General features: G+C 49.5%; 6 protein-coding genes across 6 annotated transcripts; 4 read left to right on the top strand and 2 right to left on the bottom strand.

Annotated features, from left to right (window-relative positions):
- Positions 1–706: 706 nt before the first annotated feature.
- Positions 707–3,052, bottom strand: FSUBG_5570 (alpha-d-xyloside xylohydrolase; the record flags this gene model as incomplete). The annotated part of the gene is made up of 1 exon (XM_036683681.1): positions 707–3,052. The coding sequence occupies one exon, from the start codon at positions 3,050–3,052 to the stop codon at positions 707–709; it is 2,346 nt and encodes a 781-aa protein (XP_036538912.1).
- Positions 3,053–4,151: 1,099 nt separating this feature from the next.
- Positions 4,152–6,721, top strand: FSUBG_5571 (beta-glucosidase; the record flags this gene model as incomplete). The annotated part of the gene is made up of 6 exons (XM_036683682.1): positions 4,152–4,492; positions 4,606–4,779; positions 4,837–4,909; positions 4,956–5,264; positions 5,316–5,657; positions 5,714–6,721. The coding sequence occupies 6 exons, from the start codon at positions 4,152–4,154 to the stop codon at positions 6,719–6,721; spliced, it is 2,247 nt and encodes a 748-aa protein (XP_036538913.1).
- A 762-nt stretch (positions 6,722–7,483) lies between these two features.
- On the top strand, positions 7,484–9,105 carry FSUBG_5572 (uncharacterized protein; the record flags this gene model as incomplete). Its single annotated transcript, XM_036683683.1, has 4 exons — positions 7,484–7,523; positions 7,620–7,741; positions 7,791–7,956; positions 7,997–9,105. The coding sequence occupies 4 exons, from the start codon at positions 7,484–7,486 to the stop codon at positions 9,103–9,105; spliced, it is 1,437 nt and encodes a 478-aa protein (XP_036538914.1).
- Positions 9,106–9,985: 880 nt separating this feature from the next.
- On the top strand, positions 9,986–10,813 carry FSUBG_5573 (methylene-fatty-acyl-phospholipid synthase; the record flags this gene model as incomplete). Its single annotated transcript, XM_036683684.1, has 4 exons — positions 9,986–10,046; positions 10,132–10,171; positions 10,233–10,249; positions 10,308–10,813. 4 exons carry the CDS (start codon positions 9,986–9,988, stop codon positions 10,811–10,813), a joined length of 624 nt encoding a protein of 207 aa, XP_036538915.1.
- An 809-nt stretch (positions 10,814–11,622) lies between these two features.
- FSUBG_5574 (methionyl-tRNA synthetase) lies at positions 11,623–13,719 on the bottom strand (the record flags this gene model as incomplete). The annotated part of the gene is made up of 2 exons (XM_036683685.1): positions 11,623–12,628; positions 12,689–13,719. 2 exons carry the CDS (start codon positions 13,717–13,719, stop codon positions 11,623–11,625), a joined length of 2,037 nt encoding a protein of 678 aa, XP_036538916.1.
- Positions 13,720–15,194: 1,475 nt separating this feature from the next.
- Positions 15,195–16,789, top strand: FSUBG_5575 (LSB5-possible role in the regulation of actin cytoskeletal organization; the record flags this gene model as incomplete). Its single annotated transcript, XM_036683686.1, has 5 exons — positions 15,195–15,212; positions 15,353–15,748; positions 15,797–16,258; positions 16,309–16,465; positions 16,515–16,789. The coding sequence occupies 5 exons, from the start codon at positions 15,195–15,197 to the stop codon at positions 16,787–16,789; spliced, it is 1,308 nt and encodes a 435-aa protein (XP_036538917.1).
- Between the last annotated feature and the right edge of the window lie 3,677 nt (positions 16,790–20,466).

A 20,466-nucleotide genomic window follows, 5' to 3' on the forward strand; every position in this document is an offset into this window, starting at 1 on the left:
TAGATCACTTCACGAGCAAAACGGCCAACCAATCGCGACGACTCTAGACCACTAAAACTACCATTTCGGGCAATTCCTAACCCCCAAACCCCGCTGAAGACTCAGTGGAGCCTAAACGCGGACTCGGGTGGGGGATCACTGTGGGGTGACCTCAGGGAACAAGAAGCTTAGGATGCCAAAAATAAGTAGCCCAAAGACCCACTAAGCTATGCTAAGCTAAGCTTACTTGAGCTTTTTTGTCTTCATGATATACATAGATCCTCTTCCCTCGGGTTGTCGTATTCCTTGACTCCGCCCGGACGGATCATCACCAGATACAAATCTTTCAAGGAGTTTCAGAGGATTCTCGCTAGCTCATGCTCTCTGTGGAGTTTCGAGGTAGCCAAGTTTAGTGCTGACGAGCAGGCTTGACATGTTCCAACCTCTCGGGACAACGGCACGAGTAAATACCAAGCTATACTGAGGAGTTTTCACCAGGACGCCAATTTCTAAATATCCGATATTTGAAATTGATATGGCACTAAGCGACATGTGGTCGTGAAGACTAAGGGCATGAGCCGAGCTCTGTTGTGGCTCTAAGGAGCACTAGAGCCATCAAGTGAAAGACGTCGCATTGAAAGACAAGAGCCTCAGCCCCCAGAACAAGTAGCAGCAGTTTAATCAAGTTCTCTATGTATTAATTTAAGTCATGAAGTTTATTATGTGCCTATGACAGAGACTCTATCGAAACCGGGGCATCTCCCTCCAAATCACGACCACGTTCCGCAATCTTGTAATCACCTTTGAGCATGTCAGTACTCTCAAGTTTGCTATCTTGTCCAACTACAAGTTCTGCAGCAACGTTTCCATCGCCATCCATCACAGTAGTCTTGGCGCCAGGAGAAGTCTGGTACAAGGCCACTTCAACATCCTTCACAAAATCGTATGCAGAACCAACCTCCTTGCGGCTGCCAAGCACAAGGATAGTGTTTTCACGGACGTATAAAGGCAATGTGCCGAAAGCGTGCTTTTCTTTGAACCAGCCAGGACCAGACTTGACCTCGTTCGTGAAATAGGATGTCCATTTGCCCTTGGGGAGGTAGAACTCAACTTCGCCCGACTCTTCATAAATAGGAGCAGCTAGCAGCTGGGATCCGACCATGAACTGGCGATCAAGATACCAAGAGGTTGGGTCTTCGGGGAACTCAAGTGCAACAGACCGAAGAGACATCGGAATACCACCCTCTATAGACTCAATAGCCTGAGAGAAGATATACGGCATCAATCGCGTCTTGAGCGCCGTCCACTTGGACAGAGTCCTAGAGCAACCCTCCTCAGTGGTATCATCATTGTCAACAATCCATGGAACACGGAAGCAGTTGGAACCGTGAAGACGGCTGTGACTGCAGAGAAGGCCCATCGCAACCCATCGCTTGTAGATCCACGGGGGCGGAGAACCTTCGAAGCCACCAATGTCACAGCTCCAGAAAGTAAAGCCGCTGAGGCCCATTGACAATCCACCACGGACAGATTCAGCCATAGCCTCAGGTGTAGACTCACAATCTCCGCCCCATACGAGAGGAAAACGCTGAGTTCCAGCACAGGCAGCGCGAGCGTAAAGAACAGCCTCGTTGTCGCCGTATCGCTTCTGGAGAGCCTCGTAAACAAGCTTGTTGTACATGAAGGCGTAGTAATTGTGCATCTTGTGTGGGTCAACTGAGTTATCGTGCCACTGAACGTCAAGAGTGGGAATACGCTCGCCAAAGTCCGTCTTGAGGGCATCGACGCCCTTGTCAAAGAGCCCGTTGAGACACTCGGTATACCAAGCACAAGCTTCAGGGTTTGTCACATCCAGAAGACCCATGCCAGCTTGCCAGAGATCCCACTGCCAGACATCTCCATTCTTGCGCTTGAGGAGATAGCCCTTCTCAGCAGCGTGTTTGAATGCCGCGCCAGCTTGGCCGATGTATGGGTTAATCCAGACGCAGACCTTCTTGCAGAGCCCACTCTCCTTGAGTCGCGATATCTGGCCCTTGGGATCAGGGAAGCGCTCTTCGTCAAAGATAAAATCTGTCCATCTGAAGCCCTTCATCCAGAAGCAGTCATAGTGGAAGACATCGACAGGCGACCCACGAGACTTCATCCCCTCAAGGAATGAGTTGACCGTAGCCTCGTCGTAGTTGGTAGTAAAGCTAGTCGTTAGCCAAAGGCCAAAGCTCCAGCTGGGAACTTTGTTGGCCTTTCCAGTGAGGACAGTGTATTTCTTGAGAACATCCTTAGGCCCGTCACCGTAGATGATATACATCTTCAACCTATGGCCCTCCACAGTTGTTTGCACACGACAACATCTCTCACTGCCAATTTCGAAATCTACCTTTCCAGGGTTATCCACGAAGACGCCATAACCACGGTTGCTCATCCAGAAAGAAACGTTCTTGTACGCTTGGTCGCTTGAAGTACCCCCATCGGCATTCCAAAGAACGACATTCTGACCAACTTTATTCCAAGCTCCAAAACGCTCGCCAAGTCCGTGGACGGACTCGCCGACGGACAGGGTTGTTTGCATGAACATGTAGTGTTTGAAGTCGCGCATATCTCCGGTCTGCAATGGTGTGCTAGGAGCTGGCGAGTAGGCAAATCCTGTGCTACGATTGCCCAGGTTTGTGAGGTGCTTTTTGCCATTTGAGCTATGGAACTTGATGTCGAAGTTGTGTTGGTCAGGGTGAATAGTGGCAGAGAGAACTCCAGATTGAATAGTAGTGCCCTTATCACTCTTGACGATCTTCCCCTCAACTTTGGGCTGACCAGCTGGGAAGAGATCAAAGTCGGGGCCTTTTCGTTGAGCACCGGCCCAATGTGTGGTCTCGATGGAGATAACTCCATCCATCTCTGCTTTGATATCGATATCAAGCGTGGGCTGGTTGAGAGTATCGCCTCGAGATCGGATGTGCTTTACGGGACATAGCAGATTCAGGGCCTGCTGGTCCTTGCTGGGAGTGATCTCATAGACATCTTCGGCATACTCGGTGCGAAAGTCTTGGGCGGGCAGCCACATGCCATCGCGGAGATGCATTTTGGTGTTTTCTTGATTGAAGGGAGTTGGTCTGTTGATGAGTGAAAAGACGGATTGTTTCTCCAAGAAATAGTCAAGTTTTGGAATAAGAGAGAGACAGAGAGAGAGAGAGAGAGAATAGATGGTGTTACTCTCTACTTCAACAACCCTCCATATCATGGAACCTCAAAAGCATCAGCATCAGCATCAGCATCCCACTCCTCTCACGGTGACAATTCACCCGGAGCAGCCCCTCTCGACCCCACCAACTTATCATGACATTGTCCCCTCAGCGTCATTCGTTCGGGTCTGACAACGAGTTACACACATGATGGATGTTCTTGGAGAGTTGCATCCCGTCCCCTCAAGGGTCCCCTGCTCGACGATCAAGTGGTGGATAAATCAGCGGACGCTAGAGGCACGCCCGGTTGAACACAGACGGGGGCCCCTCTAGCTGCAGCCCATCGCGGGGTTCAGGGCCACTGTAACGAACGACGGGGTCTTCTGTAGTGGCACTGGGTCTTCAAGGATGCATCGTTCGTTTCTGTGAGAGGTTTCTCAGCTTGCCCTGTACATACCTACCTATGTAGACATAGGCAACTTGTTCCGCAAGCAGCAAATACCCAACTAGGTACCTTACCTATTCCAAAATGATCTCCCCATCACAAGTTTGTAGCTAGCTTCATCCTTTCTAGTCACTTCATCTGCATCGAAGCTAGGATATTCGGCTCGTCGTTCCATATACCGGCCCGCGCCCCTTGCTCACTCACTCTCATCCCATATCAACTTAAAATCAAATCCACGAATCCCAATCTTTTGCCCGTCTCCTTCTTTGTGGCGCCCCCGCATTCTCCAGGGTCTTGTCATGATCGTCCTGGTCTTCGGTCGTAATATCCTCAAAGGACAATACATGGACTAGGAGCCCGCACTTAAAGCTCATACTTTATGCAATGTTACTGAACAGTAAGGTGCAATGTCAAGCATCACGAAGTGACGCAGTTCACCCCGTAGGCTACGCGGTTAATTGTAAAGACAAGGTACTAGGTAAGATATAAAATATGACGATCCCGCCTCACTCAGTGTATAGTTCCAGGCAGCTTCTTCACCTTCAACTCTCACAATGAAGCTCTCTAGCTACCTCTGCGCGGCAGTTCTGGCTGTGGCTATCCAGGCTGCCAAGGACAAACCTGTTTACAAGGATCCCAAAGCTTCTATCGATGACAGAGTTGAGGACCTTCTCAAGCGGATGACCATTCAGGACAAGGCGGCGCAATTGATCCAGGGCGATATGACAAACTATCTCAATCTCACTGATGAGACTGTCAACAAGACTGGTTTGGCATGGAACTTCAAGTATCGAGCCAATTCCATCTGGACAGGCTTGTACGCGAACATGACTACTATCAAGAAGGCTGCTAAGCTAGGACAAGATTATTTGGCTAAGGAGACTGAGCTTGGCAAGTTTTTTGCTTCAATACTGCGGTCACGATCTAATACTCAGCAGGCATTCCCGCCTTTGTTCAGAGTGAAGGTCTCCACGGAGTCTTGATTCTGAATGGAACAATCTTTAACAGTCCAATCGGCATGGGTTGCTCGTTCAACCCAGAGCTCATCGAGAAGATGGCCGATGTCATTGCAACAGAGTCTCGAGCCCTTGGCATCAATCAGTTGTTTTCTCCTCAAGTCGATCTCGCTCGAGAGTTGCGATTCGGTCGAGTTGAGGAATGCTTCAGCGAGGATCCTTACTTGTATGTTCTTACCAAACTAAGCGTATGGCCATCTAGTAGTTGCTAATCTCCGTTCAGAGCTGGAGAAATGGGTTATCGGTATGTCAAGGGTCTTCAGGCAGGTGGCGTCTCAGCCATGGTTAAGCACTATGTAGGTCTGTTCAATCACCATCAGTTCGTGTGCTGACCTTCAAAAGGCTGCTTTTGCAACTCCAGAGCAAGGAATCAACACTGGCCCAGTCCACGGTGGTGAGCGAGAGCTGCGGTCTCTCTATCTCCCTCCCTTCAAGCGAGCCATCATCGATGGAGGCGCAACTTCGATAATGTCCTCCTACAACTCTTACGATGGTGTTCCAGTCGTCTCAGACTCTTACCTCCTCACTGGCATCCTTCGAGAAGAGTGGGGTTACAAGTACTACGTTATCTCCGATGCTGGTGGTACTGCTCGTCTTGCTCAGGCCTTCTACGTCTGTCCTGTTGAGGATGATGAATGCATCACTCTTGAGGTAAGTCCCCCCAAGCCAAGCCCTCACCAAGTAACATATTGACTTGTGTAGACTCTACCCGCTGGTAACGATGCTGAAATGGGTGGTGGCTACTGGAGTTTTGAGATCATCCCTGAGCTCGTCAAAGCTGGTAAGCTTGACGAAAAGGTCGTCGACACCGCTGTATCCCGTGTTCTTCGCTCCAAATTCGAGATGGGTCTTTTTGAGAAGCCCTTCACTGGCGTCGCAGATGATAAGATCTGGGACTATGTCAACACCAAGGCCCACAAGAAGGTTGCACGCCAACTTGATGCTGAGAGTATCGTTCTTCTGGAGAACCATGAGGATATTCTGCCCCTGAAGAAAGACGCCAATGTTGCTGTCATCGGTCCCATGGCCCACGGCTATGTCAATGTGGGTATTTTCTGACTATGTTCCTCGTGAACCACCATTACTAACTCAACAACCAGTACGGTGACTATGTCATTCACACAGCCATGACCCGAGGAGTTACTCCCTACGATGGCATCAAGGCCGCTAGCAAAGGCAAAGTGACTTTCACTCAAGGTTGCGAGCGCTGGTCCACAGACGAGTCTGGCTTCAAAGAGGCTGTCGCCGCCGCCGAGGCCGCTGATGTCGCCGTCGTAGTCGTCGGAACGTGGTCTCGAGATCAGAACGAGTTATGGGCTGGTATGAACGCCACAACAGGAGAGCACATAGATGTGAGCAACTTGAATCTCATCGGTGCCATGCCCAAGCTCGTCAAGACCATCATCGAGACTGGGAAGCCCACCGTTGTGGTGTACAGTTCCGGAAAGCCTATCACAGAGCCATGGATTTCAGAGGAGGCTTCTGCTCTTATTCAGCAGTTTTACCAGTCTCAGGAAGGTGGTCATGCTCTGGCTGATATTCTGTATGGCAACGTCAATCCCTCGGGCAAGCTCTCCGTCAGCTTCCCCTACGATGTCGGCACCACGCCTATCTATTACGACTATCTCAACTCTGCGCGAGCCTGGCCAAACCCTGGTAAGATTTATGAGAACGGTACCCTTAAGTTTGGTAGCAACTACGTCCTTGAGAACCCCGGGGCCCTCTACACATTCGGCTATGGCTTGTCATACAGCAAGTTCGATTTCTCCAACATCTCCGTCTCCAAGAAGAATGTCACAGCGACCGACACTGTCACCGTTTCCGTTGACGTAAGCAACAAGTCCAAGCGCGACGGCTCTGAGGTCGTGCAGTTATATGTCAAGGACATGCTTGCCTCTGTCGATGTTGCGCGATATCAGCTCAAGGGTTTCAAGAAGGTCGCCGTCAAGGCTGGCAAGACCCAGACGGTCAAGATTGATCTCAAGGTTGAGGACTGGGGTCTATGGAACCGCAAGATGAAGTATGTCGTGGAGCCTGGTGATTTCACTGTCTTTGTAGGAAACTCGAGCGAGAACTTCAAAGGCAACGTGACTGTCACAGTTTCGTAGATCCTTTTAGATTAAACACCCAATCCCGCAACAGGGCTTGTCAATTTATTTGTTTTCCCCAATTGAGTTCATCACATCCCTGCAGTCATACAACGTTGCACAGTATACTGTGGCGTTGACGTGCCTGGCACCGAGTCATAATTGCTTGCATGATGTTGACGTATTGCAGATGGTGACATTTTTGTTGTTGGAACTCCCTCTGGTGCAGTCAATTGACTTAAAGGATAGTACTTTGATTCTTTCGAGCAATTAGTGGCATGAGTTCATGCAATCCACGTGAGTTGGGTAGAATAGGTCGAGCCAAGCTGCGAATCTTGAAAAAAAAAAAAAAAAAAAAAAAAAAAAACCCAATACAGCAATGAAGCATGAATGAGAGCCATAGATTGGGCTTATCTCTTATCGTAAACGGTCAGGGATTGCTTTATCCGGCACCGGCTTTTTTATCATCCGCGCAATGACCAATCAGATTAGTCTGCGCCCGGAAATGTGGTCATGGGCTACGGGAAGGCGGGCAGCCTCGCTTCTCGTTCCAGCTTCTCCTCGTCGTCCCAGCACAGTCGGTCCAAATTTGCTTATTGTTAGCTTTCCTACGTCAACACGACTTTTTTTTCACGGATCGAGACTCAGCCTTATACTAGAGGGCTACCAACAACATTCGAGCGTCTTTTTTCCTCTCTGGACGCGCCCAAAAGGCCTGCGCTCCCTCGCCGCTTCGCCCACAACTCCCATCGATTCGACATTTCATTCCACCCTCTGTCTGCCATGGCGTCGCAACAAATTCTCTTTGCCGAAACCATAGCGGGTATGAAGAAGGCATTCAAAAGGAAATCATATGGTACGGAAATCTCATTGCGCTTGTCGCGATGTAGGGGTTGACAGCTAACCATCGACCCAACAGAATCCGACTCAGACTCCGAGATCGAAAGCTATAGCAATCGCGGCCATAAGCTCAAAAAGCAGGCACGGTTTGCCCGTCAAGGGCAATTGGTCCCAAATAATGGTCCAAGTTCGTATAAAGAGGTTCGTTGTTTTGGCAAATCTTCCCAGGCCAGTTTCTGACTTCTGCTAGTACGTCGAATATGGTGGTGTCCGACGCTCGATCCTATATCGCAATCCCCCATTAGTCGACGAGGAAGGATACGAAATAGATAGCGACGACGAAGATGAGGAGCGCGTTCAAGAAGCAGAGGCCTCAGCGGCAGAGATGAACCCTTACGCCAACATACAAATAGAGAGTAGGTCAACAATCACGCATTTGAATAACAGGGCTAACAGGAGTAGATATCCTTGCTCCACTTACTGCATCAACTGCGTTACCGACACACCCGACCCTATCGAAGCCCTTCACGTCCAAAACCCTGACTCGACTTGTTGATCAAAGTTGCGACATAATGCGCAAGGAGAACCGGTCTCTGTGGAGAGTCAGGCATCTCCTGACATCGCTCTGCGGCGACTACACATGGATCCCATGCGAGATGATGGTTAGGCCGGCAGATGTTGAGCTCTATACAGACAACCACACGGCGCAACATCTGTTGGCGCTTTCCCAGGCAGTATCGGCACTTCCCAGAATCACCAACGGCGACTTACAACAAGGCAACGGTGTCGAACAAGTAAATGCTGTACCAGACACAACTTTCGATGGCGAGCCCACGGACAAGGATCCAGCAGAGGATGCCGATATAACCATGACGGACGCTGGAACTGCCGACCCAGATGATTCTCTCGTAGAGGATGCCGACGAGAACACAAAGGTTGAGGCCGAGAAGGACGGTGCTGGAACGGCTTCAAATATGCCCAATGGCGAGCAAGTACCAGCTGCACAGACCGATAAAAAAGATTTCGTGGGTGAAGCGACAAACGGGGTTAACGAGCATACAAACGAACAAGGGACGAATGAGATGGAGGCAACCAGAGCTGAGGCCACTGCGAAACCTTCAGGCAGCGACGCACATCAACAAACGGAATCGGCTGAGACAATAGGTGCAGATGTGTTCATGATCTCCGATGGGGACGATGACTTCATACATCCCATGTTTCTTGCGCCTTCAGGAGCAAGACCAGATCGGGATATCGGCTTGCCAGACCAAGAAGCGGAAGATATTCGACGGTTGCTTGCTCTCTACGTGCAAAAGCAAGAAGAGGTGTGTAGAGGGGCAAAGAAGCTGTTTCTAGGACTCCTCAAAGCCGAGCAGATGCGGAAGAATGTACTCCACTGGTCCAAGGCAGAAGCTCATTCAGGGCTTAACCGAGACATGTCGGACGGGGAAGATTGGTACGACAAGGAGGAATGGGGTCTCACAGAAGACCTCAAAAAGGGGCAGGATGAAGAGGAAGAAGATGTGCAGACGACTGGTAAAAAGACGAGAAACCGACGTCAATAGCTGCTGGTTTCTGTGTTCTTTTTTTGATGGATGATGATGACTGAACTTGACTTGTTGGGGTTTTTGCTTTGGGCGTTTTAAGGCTGGCGTTTGGAAAACCCGCGAGATAGGCCTTGATGCCAACCGCAGTAAGCGTATTGTTACAAGCATCGATAGATGTGAATATTGAAGCATATAGTCTAGTCAGTTAGGTAGTTAGTGGTCATACCCATGAGATGAGATGAGATGAGATGAGATTCGATATCTGCCTGTTGTGGTCATGGCCATGGTCCTGGTCCTGGTCCTGGGTGACTTAATGAGGCTTTCTCTCGGTATAGGTAAGTTTGAATTCGGCAGATTGGGTTGCTTGCCTCGATTTCCCGGCTGCACTGCAGGGATCTTCCGTTTGGTCAGGTTCCATGGATTGGATCGATGCTTTGCTTGGTTTGTGGATGGTGGATCAAAAGCTCCAGGGCTCTCTCCCCCAGTTGACCCTCTTCTGAACGGAACGGTGGCTCTCCACTAATTCCGGGCTCCTCTCATTATGACGCGGGCCGGACTCTCTCCTCTTCCGCTTTCCACTCTCTTCCATGTGACAGCCTACCTACCTAAGGTACCTCAGTTAGGACAGCTACAGGAAGGTAGGTACCTGAGGGACGTACCCTAGCTCTCCAAGCTGTCCTTCTCCAAACTCTCTCTTTAATTCTATTTCCTGTTTCTTCTAATATCTCAACAGTTTATCCTCTCAACAGCAAAATTGCAAATCGTCTGCAGTCTTCTTTGAACCTGTCCCTTCTGTGACTCTTTCGTGAACTTGTTACGTCAGTGATCACGACTTTTGCCATTACTTCACTTTACCTTACTCTTCGTGCCTATTTGTCTTGGTTACCCAGCTGTCATCATGGCTCTTGGTTTGAAAGACTTTGTCGAATATGTCGACTATGATAAGCAGAGCTTGTACAGTGAGTATATACCAACTTGACTTGAGCAAGTCACTATCTACCAAACGATTACTTGAATCTGACTCAAGCTCTTTGCTTCTTCCAGTCTCTGCTGCCTCCATCGCCTTCAACCCTCTCTTCTGGAAGTGAGTTGCAAGCCCCAATGTGACGTTCTATCATCAATCACTAACTCTTCCTCTTTTCTAGCATCGTCGCCCGTCAAGGTATGCAGCTTGCAGCTATAATATACGATTCATCCTCGACTAACTTGATCGCTGAAAGAATACCACAACAAACTTCTGACCAAGATTTTCGGCGGTAACTCCCAACTTGCCTGTTATGCCCTTGCTGCCACTATCTTCTCTCTTGGTATGATTCGCGACTTTATTTTCAAGACTGCCATCGCCGAGCAACCCACGCATCCCGCTCTTGTCAACGACTTCATCCAGGCCGCTGCTGTTGCTCTGTTTATTGTTGGTAACGTCCTGGTCGTCTCTTCAACATGGCGACTAGGCATTACTGGCACTTTCCTCGGTGACTACTTTGGCATTCTCATGGACGAGATGGTGACTGGCTTTCCCTTCAACGTGACCGGCTCTCCCATGTACACTGGCTCTACCTGCAGCTTCCTCGCTACCGCCATGTGGTATGGCAAGCCTGCCGGTATCCTGCTCACATTGTGGGTCGATGTTGTCTACAGGATCGCTCTGAAATTTGAGGACCCGTTCACTTCTGAAATCTACGCCAAGCGTGAGCGTGAGCGTGCTGCTGGAAAGAAGTCCAACTAAGCTCCCAAAGTCTGTCTAAACTCTCCCAAGTAAACGACAATAAGAGTCACAAGACAGCATACCAGCGCCTTATGAAACGTTATCGGGGCCGCAAAAACGAACGGAGACTGCCAGACAGCTCCATCTAGTCGAACAGTGTACAATACACACCAAGTCGATACAGAAAGCTACGCCTTTCAACAGGCCAGGTGCCTCTCAACAGGCTTAAGGAGTTTTCGGGTTAAACATACAGATACCACGTCCTTGCCGACATAAAATCGTCGAAAGGCATAAAGGATTGCATTTGATTTATAGAACAATACCAAACTGAGCATTCGCAACCAAGGCCAATATACTTGGACGACTTTTTCTCCACTCCTCAAAACGGATAGCAACTGTTCCCCCTTTAGACACCACGTCTGCAGACCCACGCGTGGCCCTCATCTGAACTTTTTGATTTGAAGCATTTCTGCGTTATGGCCTAGTTTCTCTGGATTGGATGACAGGGAAGCTATCTTCTCGTTTGTGTGTCTGATGAGAGGATTGGCCGACATACTACCTTGAACTCCTGAAAAGTGCAGGATAGAGTCTGAAGAGAAACTCGATATACCTAAACTTAAAACATACTGTACATTAGATCCAACAGCCATCTAGCTCATGATCTAGTCATTCATTGTAAGTTGATTTAACAATCTACTCTACAGTTCGGCAACCCTTCAAAATAAGCTCGGCAACCTATGTTCGTTTCTACGCTACTCCTCATGCACCGCCCATGCCCAGTCAATTTCTTTTGCTAACGCCAACTCCGATTCACCCTGGTGTACATGCATTTATGTCTCAGAGGGCTTGTTATCGGGGAGCAAGTCAACAGCAGAGGCCTCAACAGGCTTCTTCTCCTCGGCAGGCTTCTCCTCGGCAGGCTTCTCCTCGGTAGAAGCTTCTCCTGTCTTCTCAGCTTGACGAAGAGCGAGCTTCTTTTGCTTCTTTTTGTCCTTAGCTGCCTTCTTCGCCGCCGCCTTCTCCGCTTCGAGGGCCTTTTGCTTTCGGATCTCCTCACCACCAAAGGCCTCACGCCACTCATCAAGCTTAGACGCGGGGATCTGTGTGAAGAGAAGCTTGGGCTCGCCGATCTTTTGGCCGGGCTTGACGAGGTCTCCTGACCATGTCTCAGGAATGGAGATCAAGCCAGGGCTGCCGATCTGCTCCAGGATGGCCTCGGAAGTGGAGGGCATGTAAGGATGAACGATGCTTGCAAGGAGCTGGAGATGGTTGATACCGAGACCGATTACAGCAGCGCAACGGTCTGGCTCATCGGCCAGAAGCTGGTTGTTCAGCTTGCTGTCCTGCAGAAGTTTATTACCAAGGGCGGAGATTTGCATAACAGTGGCGAGGCCAGCGCGGAGCTTGATGGCGTCGAACTGTGAGATAAAGGTCTTGAGGGCCTCGTTCACTTCCTTCTTATGCTCCTCTAGCCGCTCGTCGGTGTATTTTGTGTAGTCAGGAACGACGCCATCCAACTTGGTATGAGTGAACTTGAGGATTCGTTGGTTCAAGTTACCAAGGTTCTTGAGAAGATCGTTGTTGTTGCAGTCAATGAACTCTTGCCATTTGAACTCAGAGTCAGCGGACTCGGGTCGTCTGGACAGAAGGTAGTATCGCCAAACATCAGGATCAACGCCAGTCTCTTTAGCAGTGTTTCCAAACACTCCAACGCCGCGGGACTTGCTGAACTTTCCGCCCTCATAGTTGAGATACTCGGTTGTCGACATCTTGTGAACCTTGGTCCAGTTTTCTCCCGTTCCAAGTTGAGAGGCAGGGAAGATGATAGTGTGGAATCTAATGAATTGTCAGCACCGTCTCATCATATCATGTGGGGTTCTGAAAAAGGCCACTTACGGCACGTTGTCCTTGCCCATGAACTGGTAGAGCTTGACGTTCTCAGGGTTCTTCCACCACTTCTCCCAGTTCGTGCCATCCAAGTTATCGCCATCGACCAAATTCTTGGTGATAGAGACGTAGCCAATGCAAGCATCGAACCAAACATAGAAGACCTTCTCTGCATACTCCTCGTTACTCAAGCCTTCGAGATCCCTAGGAATAGGAACACCCCACTTGAGGTCTCGAGTGATACCACGGGGAAGGAGTCCCTTGTCGATCCATGACTGGGTGATAGAAATACAATTTGTGCTCCAATCTCCCTCCTTGCTGCTCTTGTGGAACCAGGGAACGAGCAAGTCCTTAACTGCATCTAGACGAAGGAAAAGGTGCTTCGTCTTTCGCTTCTCGGGGGTGGTTCCATCGACCTTGCAGCGGGGGTTGATCAGGAAACCAGTCGCTTTCGCTTCGACATGGTCATCATCAGAGGTGCTGGGCTCGCGCTCGGGCTCAAATGGGTCGAGAAGACTACCGCAGGCATCGCATTGATCTCCACGGGCTCCGAGATCATGGCAAATGCTGCATTCTCCTTCGACGAATCGATCTGCGAGGAACTTGCCATGGGCAGGGTCCGAGCAAAAAGGTTGAGTAGTCTCTCGCTCCTCAATATAACCATTCTTCCAGAGCTCCTTGAAGATCTGCTGCACAATCTGCGTCTGTTGTTGAGTGGGTGTTCGGCCGAAGATGTCGAAGTCAATTCGGAACCAATCGTAGACGCCCTTGTGAAGGGCGTGATACTTGGCGCAAAGGTCGGCGGGCGAAAGACCTTCCTCGAGGGCCTTTGTCTCGGTAGCAGTACCGTACTCGTCGGAGCCACAAACGTAGATGGTGTTCCAGCCTCGCGCTCTGCAATAGCGAGAAAATACATCGGCGGAAAGAACACTGCCGATGATGTTGCCCAGATGCGGAATGTTGTTGACGTAGGGAAGGGCACTGGTGATTAGAATGTTGCGCTTACCCTCCTGGGGCAGAACGGGTGCTTTTGAAGCCATTTTCGGCGATCTGGTATATCAATCACTCTACGAATGCTCGTGATGATTGATGAGAGGTTTGGTGTTGGTTGTCTTTGTCTGTTTGTGAGTCACAGAGCTGCGATAACGCCTTTGACAGTCAAAATTCGTAGCTGAGGTGCGATGGCGGGGGCGGGGTGATTGGAAGGTCTAGGGTAACCAGAGTTAGGCGGCAAGGACTTTCTTAGGTATAGGTAGATAATGTATAAGGCACTAGGTACTTACCTATGTTCACAGATGGAGCTGTATTATAGGAATCTGAATGTTGTCTGAGTCATTTTCTATGTAGGAGTCATGGCATAAACTATCTTTGGGGGTTCTTCGGAAAATGCCACTCTCTCGTGTTTAGGGCTTGTCAAAGTCAATCCTAACGATGTCTACATTGATGCCGAGAGGATGGGCATCATGAGTTCCACTAGTTCAGTGGGAAACATCCCATCGTAATGTATTATGCTCGGTTGCAACTGGTGCAACTCCTTCAGCTTTACTGCCAGGTCTTTGAACAGAAACACTAAAGCATGCTCACAGTCATAAGGTCCTAGACAGATGTTCATCAGCAAAGCTTAGAGCAAGCCTCTTCATTGACTCACTCATACATAGCTAGGTAGTCATAAAGCCAAGTTTAAGGGCGGACTGCTAGAAAACTATTAAGCTGTTCGTAACATTCGCCCTTACAAAGGTCTTTGCTCGAACCTTGTCCGCCATCCTGCAAACTCTAGAGATATCTCATTCCACCAGGCCCCCAGAACTTGATGTACCAGAGGTATGACACAATCTCAAGCTACAGTACCGTTGTGATACGATGAGTCTGTACTGAACTCGTCTTGGTCAGATTTTCCACGCAATACCAATGATCCTTCAATAAGTTTGATATTCGTTTCATAACCTATCACAGAACCTTGTCCCACTCTAATTGGACCTGTAAAGACCCTTTTTCGGCTAAGTACTAGAGGCAACCTACCACGACTTCCTCCCAGGCTCCCACCTTGACGAGTGACGACAGAACCCCACAGAAACTGAGAAGGAGCCCCCCTCACGTCCCGCTACCAAGCAACAGAACAACAACCCCACCATACCTGAGCCGGGCACAGCAGGAACGAGTGAGCGCCTGACTAAAGTACCAACCTAAGGTACCTTATTGACATCCATTCATTATCTGGCTGGCAAGGAACCTCATGATACAAGAGATATTTGAAACTTCTCACCACTTACTTACCTACTATACCTCAGGTCCCCTCGAACCTATTCACTTCCTCGGCGCAACGAGCTCAGCGATCGTGTCGACTTGCCCCTGGCTAGCCCCGCGCTGCTTTGTCTACTATCAAGTCATCAGGCACTCAAAGCTGCCAGAGCTACCAACCGCACTTGAAATAGCATCATCGTGGAACTTGATAACCTACGTCGCAGAGCTACAACGCTGCAGATCATATACCTAAGCCACGACAGTGTAGCCCATCATGAGCATGTTCCAATCGGTAAGATCATTCCGCCCTGACCTTTAAGCAAGCAGTTTCCGCCCAATTCGGACATCGTCTGTTGATAGCTCTCATGAGCTATTTACATGTCACTAGAGTAACTCCAACTTGTATTAATGTATTTACTGACGTCCCTGTAGAAAAAGCCGTTCTCGGCGGTAACTGTAACCGTCGAGAACCTTACCTCCGAATCATATGAAGAGGAAGATCTCAGCGGTATCCCCGAGCTGGTCGATGTCATTACCCTACAAGCTACGGGCCCCAGTGAAGCAGCTCGAGCTATTCGAAAGAAGCTTAAATACGGAAATGTCCACCGCCAGATCCGTGCATTGGTCATTCTTGACGGTCTCATCCAGAACGCTGGCGAGAGGTTCCAGCGAACCTTTGTGGATGAGCCCTTGCTTGAACGTCTACGTGTTTGCGGTACATCTGACCTGTCTGATGTTGCAGTGAGGAATAAGTGTAGGGAGCTCTTTCGCTCATGGTCACAGTATGCTGGCAGGCCAGGTCTAGACAGTCTCGCGCGACTTCACAGAGTAAGTCATTCTCACTCAACATTTCGCATCCAATGCTCAACATTGCAGGAACTTCCCAAAAGAAAGCAAGCTGTAACACAGGAGAGATCTCGGGTCCTCAGAGAGACGGAAGAAAATCCATTTGTCGACGACGAACAAGAAGCTGCGGCAAAGGCAGCCCGTGAAGCACGAAACGCTTCAGGCCCTTCGAGCTCAACCCCAACATCTGGTTCAACATTCGGACACTCTTCTACCAAATCTTCCTCAGGGCCCAGCGCTTTCTTCGGTAGCTCTAAAGACAAGAAGAAGGAGAAAGAGAAGGATAAGGCCAAGGGGAAGCGAAAGCCTTTCAACCTTGAGGCTGAGAAGGAGCAAATGAAGTCTGTCATTGCTGACTCTTCCATCGCAGCAACAAACTTGATGAATGCGCTTCAAAGCATTAATCGTGAGGTGGAGCGTATTTCAGAGAACCAGACGGCAGTCGAGCGCTTTGAAGCCTGTAAACTTCTTCGACGCAAAGTACTTCGATATGTGAGTTTTCGTTTGTATTATGAGAAAATATCTGAACTAATCATATACAGGTTCATCATGTGGAGGAAGAGCAGTGGCTCGGAGGATTACTTCATGCTAATGACGAGCTTGTCCATGCCCTCATGTCTTTCGAACAGTTCGATCGTTCGATTGACGCAGACAGTGATTCAGATGACGAACTTGCCGAGCAAGCTCATCTTTACCGGAGTAAGTGTTAACTTGAATTCTGGCAAGGATGTAGCTGACTTCTTCACAGTGGCTACGATTAAAGGCAAGGAGGCCATGGCCAAGGCTGCCTCTCAGTCTCCAACCGCCTCACAGCCTCCGGACCTCTCCGAGCTCAACATTTCTACACCCGTTCCTGCAGCTCCTCCTCGGCCACCCCCCATGTCCAAACCTCACTCAAACCCTCCCCCTCAACCCCCAAGGCCAGTTGCAGCTCCGCAGGATGAAGACGATGAAGACGATCCCTTCGGCGATTCTCACGCACTCGAGACACCTATGCATGAACGTGATCAGCCTAAGTGGTAGGGATGCGTCTAAAGACCAAGTCAAGTCGCGGCAAGCGCATAGTCCTTTATAAACCGAGCAGATACCAGCGCCATCCGTTCAGTTTCTTTGTCGAATTCAAACTATCAAGTCACATCCCTAAAAGTGATTTCTCGTTGAGTGAACTGAACGGTCACATACAGCTGTTACCATTAGGACATGTGTGCTAGGTCTAGGGTATGTCTAGAACGACGTGGGCGACAAAGCCTTGTCAAATCAGTGAAATCACAAAGCCGATGTTCAGTTTGGGATCAACATATACAGCAGTAGTCAGTTGATTCGACATGGTGTCAACTCCTGGTTCTATAGATCATATTGCTCTTGCGAGAGATTTCATCAGGTAATGAGCGATGAGGGTATGGGTATGTAGTGAGATCACTCTTCCTGGTCTAGTAAACGACCTTCTGCGATATACACCATAGTATTTCAGAGATGGACCGATAAGCACGTAGTGGCATGCAACATATCTCTGTACTGCGTTATCTTAACCCGAGAAATGATTGTCCATTGCCACAAACATCCCTCCTTGGCTGGCCGAGTGTCAGGCACACAAACTGATCTATTTCAAGACCCCACGATATCGGGTCTCGACTTTCCACAGAATATGAGATCTCACTCTGGATCAACTACCGGTACCTTTTGGAAGAACCTTAAGGAATCGCGGGTCTTATCGCCCCGAGAACTTCCAGACCGCCCTCATCCAGGACATGGTCTGACACGGCGGTGTCGTACTGCACACTCCCTGGATATGCAACTCGTGCAGCCAGAATGCACGGATGCGGAGTGCAGGGCAGACCGTTAATCTCCACGATGCAAGCAATGGGATGCAATCGACAATCTTTTATGGCCTGCTGGATCTTGCGGTCAGCAAAGCAAAACCAACCCAAGAATCACTTTGACAGAACACCACCACGCGACAGCAAGGACAATCCGGTAGCAAAAAAGCAAAAAGAAAAGCAAGCAATCGTGAACCTGCAGTTCTGGCACAAACGAGAGACGGCCCGTCTTTTTGGCGATTCCTTTTATTCCTGATGGTGATCTGCGCAACCTGTCATGATCCTTACCGCACATTTACCACTGACATCTACCTGCCGTCAAACGCCACACGAGAAAAAGCAACGACGAGTCGTGGATGCAGATCTAGGTGTGCTAAAGACTGCTGGGATTCCCTCGTGGGGGGGAGGGCTTGTCTGCTGTGCATCCATCAATATGGCGGTAAAAACTTGCACTTCGTCGACCGGCAGTGACAGAGCAGCAACGATAGTTGTGAGTTGAATGCTACACTACAACAGATATCGAGATACGTAGCACGTTCCTGAACAGTTGGCCGAAGCGTTGGTGATCGACATATCCGCCTCGCTTCCAAGTGTTGCAACAGGGCAGCTTGACTTTCGATTCACAGATCTCAGAGAACACATATGGTAGGTAAGGGTATATCGACCCTGTGAGTTATTCACGCAATATGGCCTGCTTGCCAGCAAAGCCAACTCGGTTGTTAATCATGCCAGGACCAGGCCATTTTGGTTGTTGTCACCCATGAATATGGTCCGGCCCCTGAGAGTACGGTCAGGCTCCGGGCTGGTTCATGCTCATGGCTCACCTCAGCTTGGCTTGATTGACCTTGAGCGCAAGGGAACGGTGAGAGGATGGGACAGACTGTCAAGTGTCGAGGACCACAAATGCGGGAACGCGCAGGCATGCGTCCGTCTTCAAACCGCGCCGACGGCAATCTCAGCCCGGGCCACCAGACGAGTCCACCCACTCGTGGAGTATGCTATGCAGAGTAGTTAATCAAGAGCCTACAAGGAAATTGCAAACAGCAGCAACCCCGACAGAACTAGTCCACATGATCAAGGACTTTATTGCTGATAAAATTGGTAGCTTTATTTATCGTCTTCTCTTCACCCAACCTCCACCGTATCAGACTCACCCAGTGCAAAGAATGCGTGTTATCAGTCGTTGTGACCACGCTCGGGACTGAGTTGGTGGGTGGTATACAAGAGCTGATAAATGTCTCATTTCTCCCGCATTTGTAGCGTCGCATTTGGGAACATGAGGGACGAGACCCGACGTGAATCACAGCAGAAAGAGGCATATGATGGCACAATTAACTGATATCGAAAATAACCCTCGTGGCAGCCATGGGCCAAAGTCACCCCTGCATTGGCCCTGACGGGTGTTGGCGTGGTGGATGGGGGGAAAAGTCTATACATCCATACCTGCATTTCAGCCCTGGAAGAATTGGCCGAGCATCCCACGTCACCTCACCCTCTGAGGCTTGGGCCTACACTGCTCCACTGCTTCTGGAAGGCTTCCGTCAATTGTTTCATCGTCGGTGATGGCAAGCACGGTCCTGTGGGCTTTGACTTGGTTCCGTTCAGGGTCCGCCCTGGGATGCTGCAGGACAACGGTCAGACTCCCGGTTGGTCCTGATGATACAAAGATGGAGCAGAAAGCAAACTGAAATCCATGCGTTATGAAAAAGACGCACTCGATACATTCGTAGGTTGGATGTGATGTATCTGAACTTACAAAAAGATAGCCATGGTACGTTGTTAACATCAATGCAATTTGCCTTCTGTGTTGCACTCCAAGGTTCCGCGCGAGCCTTGATGCTTCAATTTAAATTCAAGGTTACTTTGCAGCATGCACTGCAATGTTCCAGTCGTTAGTTCCGTTGCAGACGCGGTGAAATGTCGATCACGGGGCTGTTCGCGCAAACGAACGCCCCACGAACCAACTTTAGGCCGAGTCATTGCACGAATGCATACGTATAAACGCCGCTCTGTGACATGAAAAGCTCTTATGAGATCGACGAAGGCCGTAGCGATAGATTTGCGACACTCGAGAGCCGTGACCAGTTATATTTTTCGGCAATATGCGGGAGAAGCATTAACAAGCTTGTCGCGGCAGGCTGAGAGGATAGATGAGAATATCATCATGATATACAGTTCATATTCCCAAACTCTGTTAGCCGGCCCGAGAATTACCTGCGTCGTTAGCTTTCGGTGAACAAGTGTATTCTGAAACAACGCATCTTTAACCCTAACGAGAAAGGATGAGCCCTCACATCGGCGCAAAGAACGCGCTGCTCGCTGCTCAGTAACTCACCGTATGAACCCCAGGAACTCGTGATATTCGAAACAGAAAGCTAATGGAACTCACCTGCGCTAAGGCGGGGAATACAATGCCAAACTGTTTCATCTCTGCTTCGGGTCTGGCAAGGCCAGTGTCCGAGCACAAGTACAAAAAGAAGGTATTCGTATTGATTGCTGCCAAGTCTTACATTTGATACACTAAAGCCACCAACCCTCTTTGGGGGTCGGTGCATCGCCTTCACCGAAAATGGCCGACGGATGGCGGGAAGAACGGACTGGAATGGAATCACAGCTGAGCACTGGACTCTTCTCAGGTACTAATAATAACCAACAGTCAAAGGCATAGCTTCGTGAATGAGGAAGAGGGGCATGCTCGCGAGGTCGTTTGAAGCCTCCATGGGTGGTGTGGGCGCCATATTTCTAGAATTGTTCTATACACATGGTTGGTTAGCAAGGTAGTCGGGCAGCTGAACAAGTAAATGGGTATGAGAGTTGGCCAAACCTAATAAGCCACAGGCACCACTCGATACGTATGGCGAGAGTACATACATCATTCGCTTG

This window comes from Fusarium subglutinans (genome assembly GCF_013396075.1).
Source record: "Fusarium subglutinans strain NRRL 66333 chromosome Unknown NRRL66333_c0000055, whole genome shotgun sequence".
NCBI lineage: Eukaryota > Fungi > Ascomycota > Sordariomycetes > Hypocreales > Nectriaceae > Fusarium > Fusarium subglutinans.